This window comes from Hipposideros armiger, unplaced genomic scaffold (assembly GCF_001890085.2).
Source record: "Hipposideros armiger isolate ML-2016 unplaced genomic scaffold, ASM189008v1 scaffold_207, whole genome shotgun sequence".
In the NCBI taxonomy this organism is placed as follows: domain Eukaryota; kingdom Metazoa; phylum Chordata; class Mammalia; order Chiroptera; family Hipposideridae; genus Hipposideros; species Hipposideros armiger.
The window spans coordinates 397,354-423,649 of record NW_017731557.1 but is presented as its reverse complement, the minus strand read 5'-3'; the positions used below and the strand labels follow the sequence as shown (position 1 = coordinate 423,649).

General features: G+C 34.1%; 1 protein-coding gene across 1 annotated transcript in view; it reads right to left on the bottom strand.

The window, feature by feature from the left end:
• Positions 1-3,523: 3,523 nt before the first annotated feature.
• SPAST (spastin) overlaps positions 3,524-26,296 on the bottom strand; it is a 46,074-nt gene continuing 23,301 nt past the window's right edge. Inside the window, exons 5-17 of the mRNA XM_019653800.1 lie at positions 22,523-22,710; positions 21,563-21,696; positions 21,178-21,271; positions 18,861-18,935; positions 17,971-18,042; positions 15,183-15,258; positions 14,409-14,500; positions 14,175-14,254; positions 11,736-11,778; positions 10,705-10,784; positions 9,227-9,297; positions 8,265-8,269; positions 3,524-6,494 (exon numbers count right to left, since the gene is read on the bottom strand). Of these exons, the coding sequence (XP_019509345.1) occupies positions 6,372-6,494; positions 8,265-8,269; positions 9,227-9,297; positions 10,705-10,784; positions 11,736-11,778; positions 14,175-14,254; positions 14,409-14,500; positions 15,183-15,258; positions 17,971-18,042; positions 18,861-18,935; positions 21,178-21,271; positions 21,563-21,696; positions 22,523-22,710 (1,133 nt within the window). The 3' untranslated portion in view covers positions 3,524-6,371. The remainder of the gene's footprint in view (positions 6,495-8,264; positions 8,270-9,226; positions 9,298-10,704; positions 10,785-11,735; positions 11,779-14,174; positions 14,255-14,408; positions 14,501-15,182; positions 15,259-17,970; positions 18,043-18,860; positions 18,936-21,177; positions 21,272-21,562; positions 21,697-22,522; positions 22,711-26,296) is intronic.

Below are 26,296 nucleotides of genomic sequence, written 5' to 3'. Positions count from 1 at the left end.
TGGTTCCTTTATTATGTCTGGACCTTCCAAGGGACAAACACAGAGGCCTAAAATGTCACCCAAAGGGCCTTTCCTCAACTTTAATCTAGAGGGCCAAAGTATATGAAATGTCAAGTCTACCTGTCCCAGATCCAAGTCAGGGGGAGTGATGTATGGAGAAGAAATAATTCATGCATGGTGCTTACTTTTTGAATAGATAAGTACTATTAGATTTATGCTAAGTTTAAGAACATTAAACAAGTTAATATATTTATGGGATAGTGTTACTAAATTAAACTATTTAAAAAAAATCCGTAAGACATTTTGGGAATACAAATTGTACATTATTGATATATTAAAAATATAGAAAAATTTGGAATTAACTTTTTACAAGTTATTTTCATGTCTAAAATCTTTGTTTCCTATAGTTTTCTTGTTTAGTGTTTACATAATTTGATAGAAAATTACATAATGACTGTGTATATTTTTTGTCCATTACTAATGAACACCATAAGGGATTTTAACGTGATAGGCCTCCATATTATGAAATAAAACAGAGTTAATTTTTTCTAGTTTCTAATTAAATAAATTATAAAATCCAGACAAAAGATATGTCTACAATACAGGGGACCAAAACAAAGAGAAAATAATTGTAAAATCACATACCTCACTGGCAGACATATTCTTCACTTGTTCTGGTTTCAGTTCTGTAAAATATAAAAGTCAGCCACTTAAGAAAATTTTTTGAAGTTTAAATTGCTGAAGACTAAAACCAAGTATAATGATCTAAAAGCATGTGCTCAATATAACCATTCTATTAAGAGAAACATACATTAATATTAAGAGCACATAATTTACAAATGTTGAGAATAATATTCCCTCTTAGAAGTAACTGGGCGACATTCAATTTCTTTGCATACTTCACAAAAACAACAGATTCTTACAAATTTGAGACTAAACTTAAAAGAATACAACTTGGGGGCCGGCCGAGTGGTGCGATGGTTAAGAACTCGCTTGGGATGCCAGAGGGCCCCGGTTCGGATCCCACATNCAATGATGGTGCCAACTTGGGCCAGTGAAGCAACGTCCTCCACAACTAGACTGTAGAACAAAAGGATAGCAACTTGTCTGTTCCCCTTCCCCCAATTCCCCAATAAAAATATTAAAAAATAATAATAATAATGTCTTTAACTACAACAAGTAGGATTCTTGTACCTGAAATTTTCCAATATTAATATTGCTTATCAAGCTTTTTATATTAATTTGGCCTTATTTCCTGACATTGTAATTGTTTTTGAGCATGTAGAATATAACAAAGCTGAGTTAATAAATATCTATATTTACCTAAGGATTTTTAAAAGGCAAATTGGAATCTGGCACAAAATGGCCAGTATTAAAAATTGTCACTAGTAGATACATGTATATTATCCCCCCTGAATAACAAGTTAAAGGAGAATTTGAGACAAAACTTCAACGAAGGATATTTATCTATAGTCTTTTTATTACTCTTATAAAACCCAGTCTAACTATCACTTTATATTCTCTCTGATATTTCCAAAAGCACAAAATAAGAAAATCACCTACACTTGTAACTTGTGTACAAGCCTAATCTGCAAAACTTTAGTCAAAAAGAAAAAGGATATATTGTTACCACATAATCACCATATGAGCCCTACATATTTCTTCTTTAACTGTAAAACATACACTGGCTCTTCCTAAAGTTCAAAGTGTAGAAGAATGATGAATGTAATGTGGGTATTTTCTATGATATTCCTGAATAAAATTGGTTATAAAAATGAAGGTTTGAAAAGCTTTTAATGAAATTCTAATTTAAGTGTATAGTTTGGTGTATGTATACATAGGAAATTTATATATGGTAATTTAAAGTTAGTAAGAGATTAATGTATATAAGGAAAAAGCAGCTGGTAGCTAGTTGTGCAAAGAGGGAAAATAAATTGCAAAGATGTCTTATTAAAACAAAATAATAAAATAATTAATAAAGTTAAAGTTAAATTGGGTACAGACTGTCTGCTTTAAAAACAAAGTACATTATACCCTAAATTTATAATCAACAATTTCCTGTACTACCTCTTAAAAATACAGAATTTGAACACAATTATTTGAGTGTCTGTTCTTTAAAGACAAAATTAGAATGTCTCACTAAATTTGTGTATAAACACCAGTATTTGACAATACTTAGTTAATAAAGTTGTACCAAATAATGACTGAACAAAATTCTAGTACACAATTTTACAAACCAAAGTACTTGTATTTTCTTCTCATCTCATAAATGCAACGGATAGAATGAATTTCCTTAATCTCCATAATAAAATGTCATTATTGAGTATTTATGTATTTTAAAATTATTTAATAAATACATATATTATTCACTATTGCCAGACTATTTTAAGTGCTTTATAAATATTAACTAATTAAGTCAGGACTCACAGCTAAAAGCTACTACCAAATTATTAACAATAAAACCATTATAGTAAAAATATCTTAAACTGGATAAAAGTATACAGTAGAACCAAAAATTATAACAATGTAACCTGACTGTACATAATTAGTGGGGTAGTACCAGTAATCTTATTTCTTGTAATTCATTTGGAAGTTTCAATTTTAGCATTGTTAACTGAAATTTAGTTTAAAATAATGTATGGCTTATATATTTCTAAAATAGTGGATACAAATATATATATATATATATTTTTTTTTTAATTGATTATGGGTCTTATAATTTCCCTGCATACTTAGTAATTGTTTACTGTGTACTGGGCTTTGTGGCTGACATGTTGTGAAGACTCTGGATTCTGTCTTCTTCTAAACACTGTTTAGTTCTGTTAAATTACTGACAGATAACCTTGATGCTGTGTAAGCTTGATTTTAGGCTTTGTGACAGTGAGTTTCCTTCCATTCTGCCCATAGTCCTAAAGCACAGCCCTTACTTCTAGGATGTTGTCCTTCCTCCTATGCATGGCCCTTTTTGAATTTCAGTGGGAAACCTTAAGTGTAAACCCCTCCTACTGGAATTTGAATTTTAAACTCTGTATTATTCCCCCAGCAGTTGCTACCTCTGCTCAGTTCCTCAGACTTCAATTACTGTTTTCTGCTGGATTCCTCTGAAAAGCACACTGCACAGGTACAATTTGAAAGGAATTTGTAGGCAGATCCTGGGCTTCTATCTCTGAAGCTCTCTAGATTTCCCTCCTAATTTCCAGCTGGTCTAGAAGTCCCAAATGCCTCTTCAGCCCAGCAAGACTGTCACACTCTGCTTCAATTCTATTTCCAAGCACATCACACAAACTGGAAATTGCCCTCAGGGTAAAAGCTAGTTAATGTGGATCTCTTCTAGTATGTGATTTTGTGCAATGTCTGCCTGTTTTGATTGCTCTCTAGAGTCTTCTAATCATTTTTATATTTTGTTCAGAGTTTATAATTGCTACTGGCAAGAGAGTTAGTCCAATACAAGCTACTCCTTCATTACCAAACTGCAACATCTGAAATCTCAAAACGTTATCAAATTGAAAAATTAAAGACAAAATAAAGTTTATAATTTATTTCCAATCCATTAGGATAAAACCCACTTTATGCAACTGAACCTTTTAGTTCATTTCTTCAGAAGTACAAAAGACCAGATTAAAATTGAGACAAGCATTTAAAGGAAAATCCTTTGACTCAGAGTCCAAAAACAAACTGTAAATGATTCATTCTACCAAAAGAATTAGTTTTTGTACAAAATATAAAGAATTTTACATTATAAACAAAGACCACTGTATATTTACTTAAATTAGAATTCTAGCATCTGCTTTTCCTCCGATTCCTCCCAAGCACAAAACATTTGCAAGTCAGAAATCTGATAACCTCAATGGGCAAACTGTCTTAGAGTAAGTTTTTACCCTTAAGATACCTTGAAAGTTAATATCGATTCTTTCCCTTGGCTTCAAGTTCAGTACATCAATAAGTTTTAATTTAGTTTATAAAACTCTGCCATATTAACATGAAGAGCACACTAAAATTTAATGTTTAAGCATTTCCTTTTAGGAAGTAATATGACACAGAGCTCATTGCAAAATCTGAAAGTTTACAATCTAAGTCTAATATTAATTCAGAAAACCTCAGCAACTTCTATCTTTATTGAAAAAGACCAAACTACACTCTTACGCTTCCTACTATATATCATTATCCTATTTTCATGGCCCTTCTATGAAAGAAACACAGCTTAAAATAAAACTTGGTCATAGTAAGTCATAGAAAATAAGTCTCTAACACTAAGCTCAACTTCAGATTTTATCAGGAAAGTAAAATAACTTCTGTACATGAATGGATATTCATACAGTAATATAATTCTCTGACTCAATGTTTATGACAATATTAACTTGACTTTTACATCTTTTAACATTTGAAATCTTTGTTACTTAAAAACTTTCCCAATAAAATAGTGAGCTACATTAAAATATTGCAGATAGAATGATAATTTTAAAGATTATATTTTAGAAGTTGAGCTTGAAGCACAGACCTTTACTATGACTAAACAGTTATCCAAGTATCAGTAACATTAGTCCTTTTCTAAATGAAAATACAAAAAAAAATTTTATGAGCTTTACTGAACATGTTTTAATCTGGGATGTTCCCAATACTTGTCATCATGTATATTTATTTCATCATTACCTTTGATTATCAATATTTTGTAATTGATGCATTACTGTTTGAGCCCTTAAAAAGATACTACTTAGGACCTCAGAAATATGCATGGTTCTGGCTTAAATTTTTTTTATAATTTATCTCAACTGTAACTCTCATTTTTATTATCCAGGGTGTTCTGAAGTCATGATTAGAAGAGACATGATTTAAATTATGCCTACAAACTCCATATGATGTTAAGAAATTATACATCTTGTATATTTAACAAGAGTAAAATTAAGAATGTATGTCTTCATTATAAAATTCTTATCTAATAGGGGCTAGGTTTTAATTTTCATTTGTTCTCTCAAAACCAAAGATATTTTTGCTAAATGAAAAAGCTTTGTTACTACTATGAAATTACTCTTTCCGCCCATGACATTTCACATAAAAGCACCAAAGAAAATTTCTGTAAACAAACTTTTAACCAGTAAACTAAGGGCAAATATCCATTTGCCTTTATTACAACGTTTAAAAGGCCATGATATGAGTCTGTACTTCCTAATGACATTTTTATAATAAAAATCCAGGCATACTTATACAAACAAGAAATGAAATTACTGTACATTTTGAGGGAACAAAAGGCAGATTAACAGACTGAAACTTTTTTGTTAACAAAGTGAGCACAAGAAACCTATAAAATGTATGCAATGTATAAAAATTCAGTAAGTTTTTAAAGTTTCATTGAAGGGATTAATAATTATTAAGAATAAAAGATGGTAGATCCACTGGCTTATCATTATCCTGTAAACAGTAAGAAAGTAATAAGCAATAAATTAGAAATGCCTTAGCTTCCAGTACTTCCCTTCTCTTGCACAGGGATCATTTTTACAACTGTTAAAATTGGCTTTTTTAAATATTAGAGTAATTATAGCAGAAATAAATACCATTAGGAGTAAGTTAACAGTCTACAACAGATTTTGACACATATATTAGAAAAAGAATACTGCAGGTCACATGAGGATTGATCTACATGTTGTATGACAGAGTGACTCAAAACTTCCAAGCTTCTCTATTTTACAAGATTTGTTTTGCTGCTATCATATTGCTTTCTAAATTTTTTGGTAGAAAGGTACTGGAAAAATAAAAAGTAAAAAGAACACAATTGTTTAATGTCTGTAGATTTATGAAGAAAAAGCCTTCAAAATTCTTTCTCCTATTACTATTACACAGAAAAAAGTTTCTTTTGGCACACGATTTGTAAACAGAAAAGGGGAAAAAAAGGATCTTAAGAGTGTTTGGCATTCTAATCACCCACAGTAAAGACAACAGTAGGAAAGGAAAATAGGAAAAATTACTATTTTAAGAAAAGACGTCAAAAGACAACCAACCAACAGCTCTTGTGTCTTCTACTACTTACTGTCTCTGGAGTACTTTTGTCTGCAACACAATATACAAGTTATTATTTACATTATGATTATATTGGTAAAGAACACCATAATCAGTTTCTATTGTGCTCTGACTTACAGTGCCCATCGGGATAACCATGACCATCAAAGGCAAGAAGGCCTTAAACAAAATATTCCATGTGCATTGTATATTTTATTTAAATTTGTTTTATGGTTCATCTTCTGGGATGCACAAATAATTATAAGACTCTGAAAAGTCCTGTAAACTTAGGCTGGGTTTCTTGTAGTTGATAACTATGCATTGAAGATGGTGTTTCTCTTGGAAAACAACATTTTCTGCAGGCTGACAAAGGTATTTCCTTAAACAGTGGTATCTCCAAAGTCCTTGTTCCAACGTATGTATGCTTCTAAGGTTTGAGGGCTCACACTGCGTTTTATCTTTTTCAAGGACTCAGTGAAGTCAGATAATCGAATATTTCTCATCTAGATTTTTAAAAAAGCACACAACAATACAAATGATGAATATATATACAGTAGTTAACCCAATAATGGATTAAAGCAAAGATGCTATTTATTAATGTTATAAATATATACAGCTGTAATCTTAGAAAATCATGCCAATCATCTTATTTTACATATTATTATGTATGAGGCAAGATTGTTATTAATATAAGCAATCTTACAAAAATGCTATACTAATATACTTTCATTATATGTGTTTAATTTCTTAGGCATTAACATTTGAATTCATAATATGTTCCCATTATAAAAACAAGACACTCACAGAAAATTTGACAAAATATAGACAAGCAGGAAAAACAAATCACTCACTCACAGTTCTACCATTCAGATATACAACCACTCCTTATCTCCCTCTAATTTTTTTTTTCTGTTTATAGTTTCACAGAATTTTGCATTTTCAAGTCTCACTCACAACATACTCTAGCTAAAATTCATGCCAGGTTTATTAGAAAGGAAAGGGGGGTTTTACAAGAAGCACACGGGACTTTTAAGAAAATATTGTCTTTAGGCCGGCCGAGTAGCTCACTTGGTTAAGAGCCTGCTCAAGAGTGCAAGCTCTGAGCAACAGTGGTTCGAGTCCCGGCCCGAGATGAGCTGCTGCTGAGCTGCGAACAGCTCAGCTAATAATAATAATAATAATAATAATAATAATAATAATAATAATAATAATAATATTGTCTTGGGCCAGCCAAGTGGTGCGTTGGTTAAGAGCTGGCTTGGGACGCCAGAGGACCCTGGTTCGGATCCCACATATGAGGGCCAGTGACACTGCCCTCTACAGCTAAGATGGCGAACAACAGCTCAACCTGGAGCTGGGCTGCCGTGAGTCGNGTTCCCCTTTCCCCAATTCCCCAGCGCTGTTCCCATCCCCCCAATTCCCCAATAAAAATCTTTAAAAAAAAAAAAAAAGAATACAACTTGGTCTTTACAAAAGGCTTTAGCTTTTTTTTTTAACCCAACAACTTTTGTCTGCTTCAGAAAATAGCTAAAATATTCTAAAAAATACACATGACTTACACATTAGCTGTTTGTTTGTTTTTTAAAGATTTTATTGGGGAATTGGGGGAGGGGAACAGACAAGTTGCCATCCTTTTGTTCTTCAGTCTAGTTGTGGAGGACATCGCTCCACTGGCCCATGTTGGCACCGTGATCACTGAGCTCTTCCAGGGTGAGGCAGCTGCTCACTGGCCATTGGACGGCCACTCACGGCAGCTCACAAAAGCTCATGCCCACTGCCGGCCAGCCCCGCTGCAGCCCATGCCATTGCCAGCGACCCACGGCAGCCCAGCTCCAAGTCGAGCCATAGAGGGCGCAGCACCACTGGCCCTCATGTGGGATCCGAACCAGGGCCCTGCTGCTCAGAGCTGGTGTCCCAAGCCAACTTCTAACCAACGCGCCACTCGGCCAGCCCTAGCTGTTGTTTCTGAGTCCACTATCTGAACAAGACTTCATACCTCTGTCAGCAAGAAAGTTTGACTAAAATGCTTTACCCAGAGTTTCTATATTCTCAAAGTTACATTTATTATTCTCCAGAGCAGCAGTTCTTAATCAGTACCCTGTTTCACTGTAAGAGACGTGTTCTGAAAGTTGCATATTCCATGTTCTTTTTTATCATTATATCTAGTAAACTGATGCATACCTGAAAGCGTCACCCATCCACTGTCTATGCTGGCTGTGGACAAGTAACTTAGCATATCTATTCTGAAGTGATACCATAGTGTGTTTACTAACCTCACCTAAAAATCATCAGTTTGGTATTTAAGAATCAATAAATTACCTTGAATCAAAATATAGCAATGAATGATATGTTTTGCTTTAATTCCTCAAAAGTTTACAAATGATAAAAGTATAAATAGTTATATAAGTTCTCTTAGACATTAATTTCAAGTGATATTAGAATACTGAAATGAAGAGCCCAAAAAGGTTAAAAACATTTCCCCTTTATTTTTTGCTTGCTTAAAAAAGTTTTCCTTTTCTTTGCATTTTCTTCTGCTTATCTGCTATGAAGAAGTGAAACCTGTTGTCTAGAACAGGGGTCATGGTCCAGAGAGCTATGGACTGTCTTTGTATGTTCTTTGAGCTAATAATGTTTTCACATTTTGGGGGCTGGCGAGGGGGGGATAAAAAAAAATGCAACAGAGAGCATATGTGGCCCACAAGCCTAAAATATTAACTATTAGGCCCTTTATAGAAAAGTTTGCTAGCCCTAAGTCTAGAAACTACTTTGTATCAAGTTTTCCATTGATATAGCTATATTGTTTTCCTACTACCGTATTTGCCGGCGTATAAGACGATTTTTTGGCCCTGAAAAATATGCCTCCAAGTGGGGGGTCGTCTTATACGCCAGGTACACTTCAGATAGACTGCCCATAGTGCTTGCCCCGTGCCATAGTGGCCTCCCGATGCCCGCCCACTTCATTCCACATACCGTTCAGGCATCAGCAGCGCTGCTGGGTGTATGCTCGGCTGTTATGCGATTTTGCTGTTATGCGATTTTACCACACTCGCAAAATCGCACACAGCCGACCATATAACAAACTCTGTATTTTGAGTGGAAATGTTAGGGGGTCGTCTTATATGCCGAGTCGTCTTATACGCCGGCAAATACGGTAATCAAGATCTCTCAATAGGGGCCTCTTAAACTTAATTGGTCTAATAAAGAGTTATAAATGCTTCAAGCTCTGTATACCTACCTCGGATAGGACCCAGCGCTGCATCTTTTGCCAAAGCTGTTAGATCACTTCCTGAGTATCCATCGGTCATTCTGAAAATGGGCAAAAGAGCAAATTTTTATCTTTGCAGATTTAAAATCTCCATGTAATAAGGGGGTAAAACCTAGTTTGCCTTTGTCATCAAGCAGACTGCTAAGTGATTTGATTTTAAGGGCACAGAAAGGCCCACTTGCTAAAAACAAAACAGTCTGTTGTTGGCTCCTTGTATATAATGCCTCAAATTTTCATCATTAGAACCATTCCTTTAGATTAAGGCATACTACATCTATTGGAGGCTCCATCAAATTGTAAACACACCCCTGGAAGGTAACATCTATAAACCACTGCTGGCCAACTGATGCATATTCACAACTGCTTCTATGTAAGTTCATGAGTCTCTGTTTTCACAAAGAGCACTGCCTTGATGGAATGAGGGCCAACTGAAGTGGAGTTTTTTAAATGTAGGAAAGACAGGATGAAGGAAGGGACTGTTGTAGAAGACAGTGATAAAAATACGCACAACTGAGTGGGATGCCATAGAGGAGAAGCTTGGGCAGCCAAGAGATTACCAAAGTGAACTAAGAACTAGGGAGGCAAAGGGGAAGAGGAAAATAAAACAGAAAAAGAAAGCATTTTCCTACCATGTACTATGTTAAATAAGTACACAGAACAAACATTATTAGCAGAATTCTTTATTGGAATGACAAAGAACGATCTTAATATTTCCAAGTATTGGATTTGTTCTTTTTTCATAGTTATCTGGAAACTGTTCTCACTAAAATTACTGGCTGCTCACACACTTGTTAAATATTTTAAATTATGGGCCGGCCAAGTGGCTCAGTTGGTTAAGAGCTCGCTCAAGAGTTTGAGCTCTGAGCAACAGCGGTTCAATGCCCGGCCCGAGCTGAGCTGCCGCTGAATGCCAACAGGTGGCAGGATGGCTCAGCTAAAAAATAATAAATAAATAAATAAATAAATAAATAAATAAATATTTTAAATTACTTTATGAGATTTTTCAGTGACTAAAGTGCATCTCCCATATTCAGTTTCTATTTAAGCATACTGCTCATAAAAAAAGTTGGAAGATGTGAAAGTTATAAAAAATTATGTGTAATGCAAATGAACACATTTATATAAAAATATGTTGGTGTGAGAAGAGATGAGATTAAAATTTTTTTAAAAATTACTTTAATACCACTTACATGTTTTAATAAGTTTATAAAAAGAACATACTATCATCATTAGATATTTAGGACATGTCTTATAAAGGATCTAGAAATTGAAATTAGATACCATATATATATATATATAAGGCTAAGAGATCAAGAGAATCAAAGGAAGTAGGGGATGAGACAAGAAATTTTCTGATACATTACTCATTTCATACTTGAGCTTAAACAAAACAGCAAAATAATTCTTTTTAAAAAAAGCTGTAAGACAGACCAAATCAAATTACTCACCTAGCAAGTTGCGCTAGTTCTTTTTGGGTCAATGGGCTTCCCTGTTTACATAATAGATTTTTAAGTAAAAGTAGTCGTGTCTGCAAAAGAAATATTACAGAATTATTAGTCCTAAGAATTAGCTTAATAAAATACCAGGAATCAGGTTCAAATTCTGACTATCATTTAGGAATTGAGTGATCTTACACAAATCATTCTACCTCTTAGAGCCTCACTCATGCCTATTAAAAGTACCATTTTGTTCCTGAGAGAGTTAAAGATAATCCAAATTAAGCACTAAGGACGTAGCTGTGGTTACTACCAAGGATGTTAAGGGTCTGAGGCAGACAACCACAATTAAAAAAAAAAATTTTTTTTATAGAGGTATGAATTCATATAACATGAATCTCTCCCATCGTAATATATAATGCAATGACAATAAATTTAGAGTTGTGTAGTCATCACCATAACCTACCTAGTTTAGAATATTTCTATCACCCCAGAAATTTCACTCATTTCTGTTTACAGTTAATACCCACCCCTAGCCTTAGCAAACCACAATGTGCTTTAAGTTTCTAGAAATTTGCCTTTTCTGAACATTTCATATAAATGGAATCATATAACATGTAATCTTCTGCATCTGGTGTCTTTCACTTAGTATGTTTTTGAGGTTCACCCATACTATAGCATGTAAAAGTAGCTCATTCCTTTTATTGCTAAACAGTATTCCATTAAATGGATATACCTCATTTGTTTATCCATTTACCAATTGATAAGTATTTTAGATTCTTTGATGTTCTGGGCTATTATTTATAATGCTGCTATGAAAATTCTTATACATGTTTTTGTGTAGACATATGTTTTCATTTCTCTTGGGTAGATTCCTAGGAATGGAATTGGAGGGTCTTATGGTAAGTTTATGGTTATCTTTTTAAGAAACTGCCAAACTGTCTTCCAATGTGGCTGTACCATGGATTGGAAGACTCAGTATTGTTAAACGTGGTAGTTCTTGTTTCTGCTTAAAAAAAAAAAATTCAAATATAGATACATACCTCCTCATTTGGCAAAGACACATATACCCGTTTGGTAAAACGCCTAAAAAAAGGATTTAAGCAATTCAGAAAAATAGTTTTGAATTTAAAGGTAACTCAGTTCATGTAGAAAATAATAAGAAAAAACCTTTAAGTATAATGCTCAAGGCATCTGAATGCATTTTAGTAGTCCTAAGTGTAAAATGTTATTTTTAGGAGTTACTTTTTAAAAACTCGCTAGTTAATGTTAAAAAACGCTTAAGTCAATTATTGTCAGAATTAAATTAACCATTTATATATGTGCATGTTTTTAACAGCAATAAAGCAAAATATTGAACAGCTTTAAAACAAAATAGCTGATAGAAGTAATTTAATAGATCATTGCTGTCTTTTTGAAACTAAAAACAACTAAAACCAACAAGGTCAACAGAAACAGAAAAGTAAACTTCATCATCAAGAAATCAAGTGGGGCTGGCCGAGTGGCTCAGCTGGTTAAGAGCTCACTCAAGAGTGTGAGCTCTGAGCAACTAGCGGTTGGATTCCTGGCCTGCAATGAGCTGTCGCTTAGCTGCCAACAGGTGGCAGGATGGCTCAGCTAAAAAAAAAAAAGAAATCAAGTTGACATTTATGGAACTAAAAAAGTATGACGAACAGCTGCCTAGGACAGTGACAATTACACCGACAAAGGAGGATACACACAGGATCTGCCACTGCAGATTACAGACATGGGTGTCAGAGCATAGAGTTTTCAAAGGAAACAGAGAAAGCACACTCTGAGGGGTAATAAAACCAGTCTCCCCACATTTAAACCTGCATGTGAGGACTGGCTCCACAGATCCTGTGAATGCTTGCCAGGAGCAGGGTAACAGCAAGAGAGGTGAGGCTGAACACAGAAACTCAGACACATCATCTTTGTAAGAAGACATCAGTCAGTCTGGCAAGACGACAAGCTGTCTTGCAGTGATCAATCTTTGTAAGTTGAAGAAGACTAAATCAACCTAACCTATTTACACACACACACACACACACACACACACACACACACAATTTATCAGGCAGGGCTTTACTGTTGAATCAGGGAAAATTGTCTGTTAGTCCAGGGTATTCATAGGACAACTCAAAATATTTGCTTAGTATCTTACTTTTCTAGCTCTTCTCTTATAATATCATCCCAAAACTAGGTTTTCAAAAAAACTTTCCTGATTCAAATAAAAATCATAAGCAAAACGGGCAATAGCACAGGGCTGATTTTTTTTTAAAAAGTGTCAAAACAGAAGAAAAGAATACAAAAAATGTAACAGATATAATGAACATGCACAAGAGGATTTTGCCATAAAGCAAATTAAAATTGTAACCAAATGTCTTTCCATGAAATATAGTTTAATGAAAAAAAAGTCTTCTATGAAACAAGAGTTCAATAAGATATAAGGCCTCAAAGAAATGACATACACAATGGCTCAAGGAAATCAACAGAAGATGAAAAATGGGATCACAGAGATCAGAAAAGCAATGAAAAAGAAAATAAAACCACCACAGAAACAAAGGTTAAAAAGTAGTAGCAGGAAGGAGATTAGACACTAACCAGTAAGAAATAATTACAACAAACAAGAAAACAGACATAACAAAATAAAAAGGCCCTAAAAGTTAAAAAGGGTTAGCAAGGAAATTACAGATATGGAAGAGAAAAAGCTGCAACATAGTGTATAAATAGTACATAGAAGAAAAATTTTTTTAAAAAATTAGAAAAAAAAAAAAAAAAAGGATAGTATTCAAAATAACTTTCCCAAAACAAAGGATGTTCTAAACTGTCAATTTAAACAAACACCAAATCCCAGGAAAAATAAACACAGATCAATCAACATATTTTTCAAATAACTGGATTTCCATACTTGAAAACTGTATCCAGTAAGAAGAAAAAACATTAAATTAATCCATAAGTGTGAATACAAGCAGGCTGGCTTCAGACTTTTATACTGCAGTATCCCATCCTAGAAATAATGGGTCAATGTTATAGATTCCTCAGGAAAAGAAAGGGAGGTCCAAGAATTTTATGCTGAGTCTAACTGTCCTTCCATAGGAAGGGGACAAATTTGTTCAATACACAAGAACAGAGAACATGACACAGTTACCACGAACCTTGCTTTTATCAGCTTCTAATAAAGCCCAGTAAAAAAGGGTAAGAATCAATTTTGGAGTTTTAAAATAATTTAATCCAACCCAGAAAAAATAACTAATTTGCCTAAAGCCATAAAATGAAGAGTCACCTTACTGATACCATGCTGGCCCTGTCCTCAAAATCTTTAGTTGGTAAACAAGAGGCGAGAAGATGGATATAGGGAGGCAAATATTGAATTTAGCCTTCAAATCAAGAGGGAAGGAAATAAGAAATATGTGAAATGAACACATGAGTAAGTATGTCTGCTGTAATAAATATGCGTGTTTCTACGTAAATCTCCCTACCTGAGAACAGCCTCATCAAGCTCTTGTGGCCTATTAGTCGCACCCATTACAAGTACTCTGTCATCTCCAGCAGACTGTACCTATAAGCCAAAAATTTTTTCTCAGTACTTTTAGATAAAATAATAACAAAGAGAAACATAATAAAGATATCTGTATTTCTAATTTGGGTCATTTAATAGGAAAATACATACACTAAAATGCTTTCATATTAAAAATATCATAATCAATACTTACACCATCAAATTCTATTAGGAATTCAGTTTTTAGACGTCTACTAGCATCATGTTCTCCTTCTCTTCTTTCACACAAAAGGCTATCAACTTCATCTAGAGGAAATACAAGGATAATACTTGAATCAAAAGCCAACCTGTATGAGTCATCTGAGATTAATCTAGTTTACTATTTAAGTTATTAATGTAGTGGGTCCTACTCAATTCATTAATCTTTAACTTTGTGCTTCTTTAAAACTTTTTTCTTCTTAATAATCTTTCCTGGGCCAACCAAGTGGTGCGTTGGTTAAGAGCTGGCTTGGGACACCAGCTCTGAGCAGCAGGGCCCTGGTTCGAATCCCATATGGGGCCAGTGACACTGCCCTCTAGAGCTAAGATGGTGAACAACAGCTCGATCTGGAGCTGGGCTGCCATAAGCTACCATGTGTGGCTGGCAGCCAGCATGAGCGGCTGCCAGCCGGTGTGAGCTGCCAAGAGCCGCCATGAGCGGCGTCCAGAGGCCGGAGACCGAACTGCCTCACCTGGGAAGAGCGCAATGATAATACCAACATGGGCCAGTGAAGCAACGTCCTCCACAACTCGACTGAAGAACAAAATGACAGCAACTTGCCTGTTCCCCTTCCCCTAATTCCCCAGCACTGTTCCCATCCCCCAATTCCCCAATAAAATGTTTAAAAAAAATAGTAATAATAATCTTTCCTATCATCTCTCTTATATTTGGAGAGGGGAGTTAGTTTCGCAAAGGTTCAACTAACTGAGCTGGTAAACATGTTCTTACCTATAAAAATTATAGAAGGTTGAAGTTCTCGAGCAACAGCAAAAAGAGCTCTCACCAACTTCTCTCCTTCTCCCACCTAAAACAAGACATTATATACATTATTATACATATATATAATGTAACATTATTCTAGCTTTTAAAATTTCATGGTTGAAAGTCTAGAATGTAGGAATTTAAATTCCTTTCTTTGCAACAACTAAAGATTTGGTTTAAAGAATTGGGAAGGAGGGCAAGAAAGGTTACTGAAATATCCCTTATAATTTTAAAAAATAGGCTATTTATTATTTAGTACTGTCTGGTAAGTACTTTAAAAAATAAAATTTAGGGCCGGCCGAGTGGTGCGTTGGTTAGGGGTTGGCTTGGGATGCAAGTTCTGAGCAGCAGGGCCCTGGTTCAGATCCCACATGGGCCAGTGATGCTGCACCCTCTACAGCTAAAATGGTGAACAACAGCTCGACCTGGAGCTGGGCTACCGTGAGTTGTCGGCGATGGCATAGGCTGCAGTGGGGCTGGCCAGCAGCAGGTGTGAGGTTTCCTGAGCTGCCGTGAGCCATGGAGAGCGGCCATCCAATGGCCGGTAAGCAACTGCCTCACTCGGGAACAGCGTAATAATACCAACATGGGCCAGTGAAGCGACATCCTCCACAACTAGACTGAAGAACAAAAGGACAGCAACTTGTCTGTTCCCCTTCCCCAATTCCCCAATGCTGTTCCCCTCCCCTAATTCCCCAATAAAATATTTGAAAATATTAAATAAATAAAATTTTTCTCCATTTCTAAGACTCGAGAATGAAACAGCTGTTTGTCAAAGGTATGACAAGTGGGACGAGAAAATATTAGGGGAGAGAAAGAAATGCTGTACGTCTTACTTCAGCCCTAGGTTGCAGGGTGTTTTTATTGAAGGAGGTAAGTTAGAAAGTGCCCTCCTGAAAAAAACTTGCTCTATTAAGAACACCTTGGCTGTTGGTGGGACTGCAGACTGGTGCAGCCATTATGGAAATCAGTATGGAGGTATCTCAAAAAAAACTGGAAATGGAACTACCGTATGACCCAGCAATTCCACTATTGGGTGTCTATCCAGAGAAACCCAAGATGTTAATCAGAAAAAATATATGCACCCCTATGTTTATTGCAGCGCTATTCACAATAGCCAAGACTTGGAAACAACTGAAATGCCCATCGGTAGATGACTAGATTAAGAAACTGTGGTACATTTATACAATGGAGTATTACTCCACTATAAAGAAGAATGAAATCATACCATTCGCAATGATATGGATGGACCTAGAGACTATTATGTTAAGTGAAATAAGTCAGTTAGAGAAAGACAAATACCCTATGATCTCACTTATATATGGAATCTAAAAAACTGAATGAACGAGCAAAGTAAACAGAAGTGGTCTCAGAGATATAGAGGAACAACTGATGGTTGCTAGCTGGGAGGTGGGTGGGGATGAGGGAGAAAGGGAAGAGGTTAGACAGCATAAATAGGTAACTACAATATTGCCACAGGGATATGAAAAACAGTTCGAGGAATATAATTAATAATGTAAATATTTTGTAGGGTGTCAGATGGTCACATGTCTTGTTAGGGAGACTGCATCACAGATGGGGTAGAGGCTTGATCACTGCACTGTACACCTGAAGCTGATGCTGTATAATATTGTATGTCAACTATAATTGAATATATATATATATAATATATATATATATATAGGAAGAGAGAGAGAGAGAGAGAGAGAGAGAGTGTGTCATGGGACATGGAGTCAACGGAATTGCAATAGATATGGATGATATTGGTGGGGGGAAGTGGGGCAGCGGATTGGGGGAGGGGGGTTGTCACTTCAAGGGGCAAAAAGTATAACTACTGCACTGTGTTGTACAGCTGAAACTAATTTTAAAAAATGTGTATTTCACAATAAAAAAATTAAAAGAAAAAAGAACTCCTTGGAAACTCATTCTCACAGTATCACTCTCAATAAGTATCAAAATATTTCTAGGTAGTCCAGGAGGTCTAGGAACACCCCTTGAGACCCTATACTAAAACCATTCCATACACCAAAGCATTTAATAAAAGGTTCATGAGGTTTGAGGTAATTTACTGTAAAAATTCTTCTGTCCTCTAGGTGGCATCTATTCTTTATTGAAAATTTCATTAAAAAAAAGGGCTCCAGATTTACCATCATCAAAACAAATATTATCAGAGCATGGCAGGAATCGCAAGAGATCACCTCTTATGACTTCAACACTTTATAAATGAAGTAAGGTCTGAAGTAATACTTTAAGGCCAGCTCAGTATGTAAAAGTTAGGTTGAAGTCCCTATCTCCTAACTTCCAAGACAGTGTTCTCCATTATATTATGTGCATGATGTGAATAAACCTATTCTAATAACAATTTTACTTATAAAAATTCACATAGGAAATAAGCAGTATCATTTTATAGTTAACTTTAAATTACAAAATTGATAACCTTGCTAATACCTAAACTTGGACTTCTAGCTTCCAAAACTGTAAGACAATAAATTTCTGTTGCTTAAGCCAGCCAGTTTATGGTACTTTGTTACACAACCCTAGCAAACTAATACAGTATTTGACAGCATAATTCTAATTTTAAATGAGCCTAACAAATGCACATGGCTTTCTACTATGAAGAGTGATATTCATCATTTCTGAATCATAGATATAAAACTCATACACAAATATTTTTGTATAATGTTATTACCACTACTTAACACAGTAACATTTAAACAGTAACTCAAAACATGACAGTACAGGAAAGATCACTCACATATTTTGAAGTTAAACTCGCAGCACTTATATTAAAGAAGGTTGCATTCGATTCTGCAGCTACTGCTTTAGCCTTTAAAAATCACAAAGGCAAATATTACATTAGTTCAATATCTTGCTTTAAAAAGATAATCACATTTAATCAATTTAAGTATTAGAAAATATTTTCTAAAAATACAAGGTATGACACAATTCCCAATACACGGCAATCAATGTATTTCCTTCTCAGCAATGAGGAAAAGATCTAGGAAGAGCTGTGCTTCTTTCCACGCTCTTTTTTCCTAAGGGAGAATGGGTAGGGAGAGGTTAAAAATAAGAGGGTATTATTCTCTCCCTAGTTTCAGAAGGATAACTGGCTAATGAGAAAGATAAACAGCTAAGGGAAGAAGTTACTCTTTCCCTATTTTCTTTTTCCATCTAGAAGAGCTATGCAGGAGAAAGAGATACCCAGATCCCAGTAAAAACTTTCGGCAAAAGGATACTGAGGGAAAAATAAAATCTGCTGCATGTTCATTATACTTCAATTTAAAAAAAAAGAAAAAAATCTGTATCATGCTGATTATTTAAATAAAGCTGTTAAGATAGTAAAAAATCAAGTTAGAAAGTATTCAATATAGTAAAGTAAGCTAAAGTAAAAATTTTGTTATTTAACTTGGGAAAATAATAAAAACTACACTGTTAAATTTAACTATCCCAAAACATATGACAAAAGATAACATGTATGGTTTTCCAATTATTTTGTCATTGAGAACTAGTTTAAGAACTTAAGAGAAGTATATTACAGCAAAAAAGCAAGTCATAAAAGACTCAGGGATAATGTAAAGTTTTTAAAATATACATTACTGTCCCGAATATCTTAAAAGAACATTCAAATTTAAAAAGAATTCTTACCAGCATTGTTTTCCCATTTCCAGGTGGACCAAAGAGTAACAATCCTCTGGCAGGAGCTCTAAGCCCTGTGAACAACTTAAAAATATATACACAACTATAATTCTGAAGACACTTTTTCCCAGACATTTAAAGGATTATTTGTCATCTAAAAAGCACCATTTTTAAGTAGCATCCTCCCAAACAGAAGAGAACACATAATCAATAAACTAGTATAATTATTAAAACAGAAGAAAACAAATGAAATAAAACCAAATCTTTATTAATCAAAACGAAAGCAGACTGGTTAAACAAAACATATTAAACATAGGTATGCTTCTCTGCTTCCTTTAGAAATCTCACCAAAAGAACAGTAAATGAATAAAAAAGATAAAAATCTTCAAAACAAAAACAGGAAAGGAGACAACAGAGGACACAATGAATTTTTGTAGATGGAGAACTGATAGTGTGGTAAATTATTTAGCACAGCTGCAGGAGCTGCTTGTGAAAGGATACCCAGATACAAGGAGCAAGCTGATGTGAATAAAAAACCCTGGAAAAGGTTAGGACGTGAAGGCATCAGGTACTGCAGAAAGCAGCAGCCCAAACTGATTCAAAGTTTGTATGAGGAACAACTGAACCTATGTTCTTGCCGCCCCCCAAGAGCACTTAGGCAAGTACTCCTCTTCCACAACCAAAGGAGACAGAAGTTTTATTTTAGAGAAATTAAACCAGTCTCCAGTCTCAGGGACATCAGGTATGGCAGGAGTCAAGGGTGAAGCACCAGACTGGTAACACTTTACTTACCAGTGAAGGTGTATGAACTTTTAAGTTGAACCATTTGAAGTGGGTGATATTCAACTTTTTAAAAAAACACTTTTTTGGGGGGTGGGGGAGTAGGTTTACAGAAAATTGAATGGAAAGTACAACAGAGTTCCCATAAAACTCTTCACCTCCTCATTTCCCCCTATTATTAACATCTTGCATTGGTGATACATTTATTACAACTGATGAACCAATATTGATACATTATTATTAACGCCCATAGTTTACATTAGGGTTCACTGCTCATATCATGTATCCACTATTACACTCTCATTGCCCTAAAAAAATGACCTGTGCTCCATCTATTCATCACTCCCTCCCTCCCCATGAACAGCTGGCAACACTGATCTTTTACTGTCTCCATAGTTTTGCCATTCCTGGATGTCATCATATAATTGGAATATACATTATTAGCCTTTTCAGGTTGGCTTCTTTGATTTAGCAATATCCATTTAAGGTTCCTCTGTGTATTTTCATGGTGTGATAGCTCCTTTCTTTTTAGTGATGAATAATAGTATTTTATTATACGAATACACCAGTTTATTCATTTACTTACGAAAGAACATGTTGGTTGCTTCCAAGTTTGGGCAATTTCAAGTAAAGCTACTATGAATATTTCTGTACAGGTTTTTGCGTGGACAAATATTTTGACTCGGGTAAATACTAAGGAGTATGATTGCTGGACAGCAGTGAGAGTATGTTTAGTTTTGTAAGAAAGTGTCAAAATGACTTCCAAAGTGGCTGTACCATTTTTCCTTCCCACCAGCAAAGGAGAGCTCCTGTTGCTCCACATCATCACCAGCATTTGGTGTTGTCAATGTTACAGATTTTAGTCATTCTAGTAAGTATGTAGTGGAATCTTACTGTTAACTCGCAATTCCCTAATGACGATGATGTCAAATATTTTTTTCACATGCATGTTTGTCACCTGTATGTTTTTTGGTGAGGAGTCTGTTCAGATCTTTTGCCCATATTTTAATTGGGTTGTTTTCTTATTGTTGGGTTTTAAAAGTTCTTTGTATAATTTGGATATGAGTCCTTTAACATACATGAGGTGTGATCAAACAATATGGTGAATGTTTAAATTTTTAAAAATGTATTATAGTAAAAGACATATTGCCATTAATCCCCCTCAAAATACTCCCTCTCGAACACACTTCTTATTCCATAATTCTTGCCAATTTCTGAAGCCGTCCTTGAAGTTCTCTTTTGTGAGTGTCTTTAGTTGTGCTGTCTCTTAATTTTAAATCCCCCTTACCTTGATATAAAAAATATTTCCTGTTACCTAGTTTTCCTATAAATGTTAAAAATGGGTTGGAAATTAGGAATTCTTATAGTCATTCTCCTATCTTATAATAACTAGTCACCATCAATTGCTAGTGTTTTTACTTTTTAAAAAAACCATTATCTCTACTGTTATATGAATTAATCATTCTAATATAACTCAAAGATTTCTTTACTGCTGCTATATTAAGCAATGGGTGATGTTATAGGAAAGTGATAATATCGTCCTTACCTCAGGCCTCAGAGAAGGAAGAATGACAATTTCTTGCAACGCTTGTTTTGCCAATTCTTGACCAGCTATATCTTCAAATTTAACAGCTGTTCCACTAAGAAATAGAATTTCAGTTATCTCCACAATAGAAATGTGCTTCAGTTATTATATTATGAAGTCTAAGCTCTATGAAACAGACATTTTTTGTTAACTTACTGTGAAATATAGTTAAATCAGTAAAGCAATCGTTTTCTACATTTATAGTAACTGAAAACATAAAATTACATAAAATTAAATATGTAAATTTGATAAGGTATTTATTATCTATTTCACAGATGATATATTTTATAAATAAAACTGAAAAATAAAAACTGCAAAATAAAATACTTTAGATGGCAAAACTTACTTGTCCACAATTTCATTCATTATAAGGTTAGCAAGGTTGCTGTCCACGTTCCGAAAATTCTTCATGTCTTTCTTTTTACGAGCAGCAGTTGTAGGGGTGGAAGGTTTATTTGTTCGATTTGTTTTTGGTGTACTCTTAAAGGACACGAAATTTTAATGTGAAAATACAACCTAGCCTTTATACTTTTCGCAAGTGAATTAACCTTCAAGTTCACAGAATTAAAGGTTTAAAACTAGGAAAAATAATACAAATATCCCCCAAATCTATATTTACTCCAAGGTAAAAGGTATTCACTATAGAACTACATTTGCCTTAAAGTGGGTTTATAGAGGATTTTGTCCAGAGAGATTTAGCTACTATAAAATAAAAAGGCTCTATGACAATACAGTCATGTAATTTTGATCCTTGTTAGAATTGTAACAAAAATCTAGGTATGTTTAATGTCACAGAACATTTACATAGATCTAAATAATTTTTAAAATGACAAATGTAAAATGAACTACATAGCATTATATAACAGATTGGATAAGCAAACTTTGTATAAAAAAGCCTAATTAGTCCAAAAGGAGGTAAAATAAGATTTGCTTTTTTTTTTTTTAGTTTGTTTTTTAGTGTTTTTTTTCCAGGATCCATCAGATCCAAATCAAGTAGTTGTTTCATTCATAGTTGTGGAGGGTGCAGCTCAATGGCCCATGTGGGGGTCAAACCGGCAATCTTGGTGTTATGAGCACTGCGCTCTAACCACCTGAGCTAAACGGCTGCCCCAAGATTTGCTTTTTAACAGCAAGTTGCCCTTGTAGATTTTAAAAACAGAAAAATTACATTCGACTTTGTGGAAACTTATCAATTCTTTGAGGTATTATAAAGTACTTTGAAATAAATTTAAGTAGGCATATCATGTTCAAAATTTTCTACGTGCAAGGCAGAGCAATTAAGCCATTAAATTCTGTCTACAAATACCTTATGAGTGGCAGTTGCAGGACCAGGTCCCTGTCTCACTCCAGAAACCATGGATAAACCACTGCAACTGGGTGCTCTGTGATGGCCTGAAAGGCTTGTGGATCCACCTTTCGTAACTGTTTTTGAACGAGGCAGTGAATTACTAGTGTGTGTTAAGGGATCTTTTCTTTTCGGAACTGCTCCACTTTCTATTAAGGAAATAGTAAAATTATCATGGTTAGAAAATTGTGGCTAAACATTATAAAAGTAATAATAAAGACCAATACAAATTTGCAAAATTAAGCTAATATTTTTTTTACTTCAGCAATATTTCAAAATAAGATTTCAATCAGAATATATATACTAGGGTGTTCATAGGGATGGCAATTGGGTGAACAAGGTTATGGTTATTTAAGTTTTTCTTTTCTTGATGTATATTCTAATTTTCTTATTGTACAGAGGGAAAAAAATAGCACTGCATTACCTTGGTTCCAAACTTTTAAGACTATAAAATAGTATGAAAGTCCACGATCTGTGCCCATGAAAAGAGTTTTAAAAAATAATCAGTTTCTAACATTGAGTGTCAACTATAATTATGTGTGTGTGTGTGTGTGTGTGTACACACACACACACACATATATATATAGTCACGAGATGTAAAGTATGGCATAGGGAATACAGTCAATGGTACTGTAATAGCTATGTACGATGTCAGAGGGGTAGTAGACTCAGGGGGTTATCACTTTGTGAGGGGCGTAAATAAATGTCTTATCATTATGTTGTTTTATACACCTGAAACTAATAAAAAATAATCAATTTTTAAGTTAAAGCGTATAAAGATATAGTCTTTAATATGTCAAGTATTTTATGTGCTGTATATGTGTAAATTAATATGTATAGAACACCTTCAATTAAGTGTAAACGATTACCTGACTTACCTACAGGGCTCTTCTACATAAATTACAGGCTTTTAAATGTCAAATCTCACTGCTTCCAAATAATATTTTTATAAACAATGTTAACTGTGAAGACAAATGTTAAATCAGTCAGCAAATTACAGTAGCTTAGAGAAAAGACAAAAGCCTTACTTTTGCTTTTGTCATCAACTCCCTTAATATGGTTTAGTGAAAATCAAAAGATGGGAAATTTCAAGTAGGGTAAGAAGATCAAGAAGTTTTTCCAGTAAATGAATGTAAAGTTCTGAAACATATGTTCAAAAAACTAGTGGATGGTGACCCTAAGGGAAGAAGCAGGGGGCAATCCAGAAAAGGGAATGAGAATTAGCAAAAGCAAAGATGTGAATGAAAGCAAGATCTGTCTAGGATGAAGATAAATATTCACTTCAGAGGAAAAAAAGCCAACAGGAGAATTTCTTCAGACAGAAATATACAGTCCTGAGACTGCAAATGGATAGAAATTTCCGCATGGAACTATGAGAATAACAGCAGACTTTTTGTAACAAAATAACAAAGGTCAGTAGGCAATGGAGTATATTCTAAATGCTGAAGGAAAAGAAGTGTTAACCCACATCAATTCTGTATCCAGATGACTTATCACATAAGAATGAGGGTTATTTTCAAACATTAGAAGTAGTTAAGAGAGTTTACTATCTACAAACCCACATTAAAAGAACTAATAATGGAGGTCTTTTTGTTAAAAAACATATTAAACACAGAAAAGAGTAAAAAAAACTGTAATATAAAATTAGAGAAAAAGGAAAATCTCGAAATATGTGGGGAGGAATAAGTCAAAAAAGTATAATTAGAATAAAATACGATGGTTTTGGGCAAATAGTATTTACTAAGTCTTAATAGTGTTAAATATGATTTTAAAATGTAACTAAAAATAGAAATATATATGTTGGGAGACAAAGGGCGGCATAAGAGAATTAAACCTTCTTCCACCTGAATAAGAAGTCAATACATATCAAAAACTGATAAATCAAGAATAGTATTTAAAAACTACAATTTAATGAGTTTATCAAGATGTATATAATGGTGAAATAGCCACTAAAGTCAAGTTATGAAATATTTCCATCACACCCCAAAATTTCCTTGTATCTATTTGCATAGCACTCCACCCCTATTACTGTCCCTGGCCCTTTCTGACAATAGAGGAATCATTTGACTTAGCAATTTCTATTGATCTGGGTTCAAGATCACTGAATCTTTCATTTGACATCTCCAGTTGCTGTTGAAGCTATCTGGCAAATTATTTCAGCAACGGTATTTTTAAATTTTAGAATTTTCATTATTTTTAGTGTGTAGTTTATATTATCCATTAAGATTGAAGGTTTGTTAATTGATACCATATTTTCTTTTACTGCTTTGAATATATTTATATTAGCTGCTTTGAAGTCTTAGTCTGCTAATTCAACATCTGGGTCCAGTCAAGAGTCAGTTTCTTCTGATGTTTTGTTCTTGAATAAGGGTCATACTTTCTTATTTCTTTTCATGTCTAGTAATTCTGAGTAGAAAATTGGACATTGTAGATAACACACTGAACTAATAAGTAGACGTTGGCATAAGTATTTCCTAAGAGAGATAAGTAACTCATCCCAGTGAAACATCACAGACTGTGGGTGACACTAATAAACTAGACTTCAGTGAGCCAGCTCATTCATTAGTAACAAACACCAGTGCTGCATAAATTAGCTGTGAAGTCAAAATGTTCCCCCAACCACAAAACAGAATTAATAGAACAGAGACATTATTAGGGATTTGAAATAAGATAGTTGGGTTTTTTTAATAGGTCCCAGAAAGAGAAAGTTGCTTTTAAAAAATTTTTGCATTTTAGAAAAATACAGTGGGATCTACCCATGCAGAATGAAGTAGAAGAAAATCAAGATAACAGAAAAACATACCAGTTCTTCGAGGCTAGAAATTTTTGCTGTTTATCCAGGTAGGATTATTAGGATTATTATGCATTTTGGGAACTTAACTATTTATATGTGGTGCATTCTTACATTTGTTTGTTCAAAAGTTCTTTATGAAAATGTTAATTCTTCACAGTTATGCTAAGAGAAATAGGCAAAATACTTATCTCTATACTTGAAATGGTATTTTAAATCAGGTAGAGGAGGAAATGAGAAAAGGAATACAGCTACTGACGTGGGGCTTACACTGGAAGACCAAACCAAAGTGAGGGATAAGGTGAAGCCGTAGGGAAAGAGTTAATGACAAACTGTCCATAGAAATCTACTTACTCCATCTGTTCTATACTTAAACATTTTATATTACATATGAATACGTAATACTATAAGACAGTTGTCTTATAGTCTGAACTAAGGGTTTTGGTTTTTGTTTTTGCTACAATTTAAATAAAGAAGCATTTACTTCAATAAAATGTAAGCCCCATGGACATGAAACTAATGCTGAAAAAGTCACCAATAAAACTAGCCAAGATATCAGACAAACAAAGATTCTCCCCACCAAACGAAACAAAACAACATTTAATGTTCTATAAGAGTTGATACTACAAAGTTAATGAAATACAAACTTAATCCATAATAAATAATATAGCATTCTAATGTTTCTCCTCACTATGTGAACTGAGCTTCAAATTATTTCTAACAAGTACTAAGATAAAACATTCAACTATAGTATATATGAAAATTGATATGCAATGAAAATTTATATACAACAAAGAAAACTTAAAATTTCTGTCTTACAAAACACTACTTCATAAAATCCTGGTATAGCTATCCATGAAATAAAAAAACACAAAAGCTAAAAATACAACAGAAAGTTTCAATAATTTAGGAAAATGAACCTTCATGTTTAATAATCTCAAAAA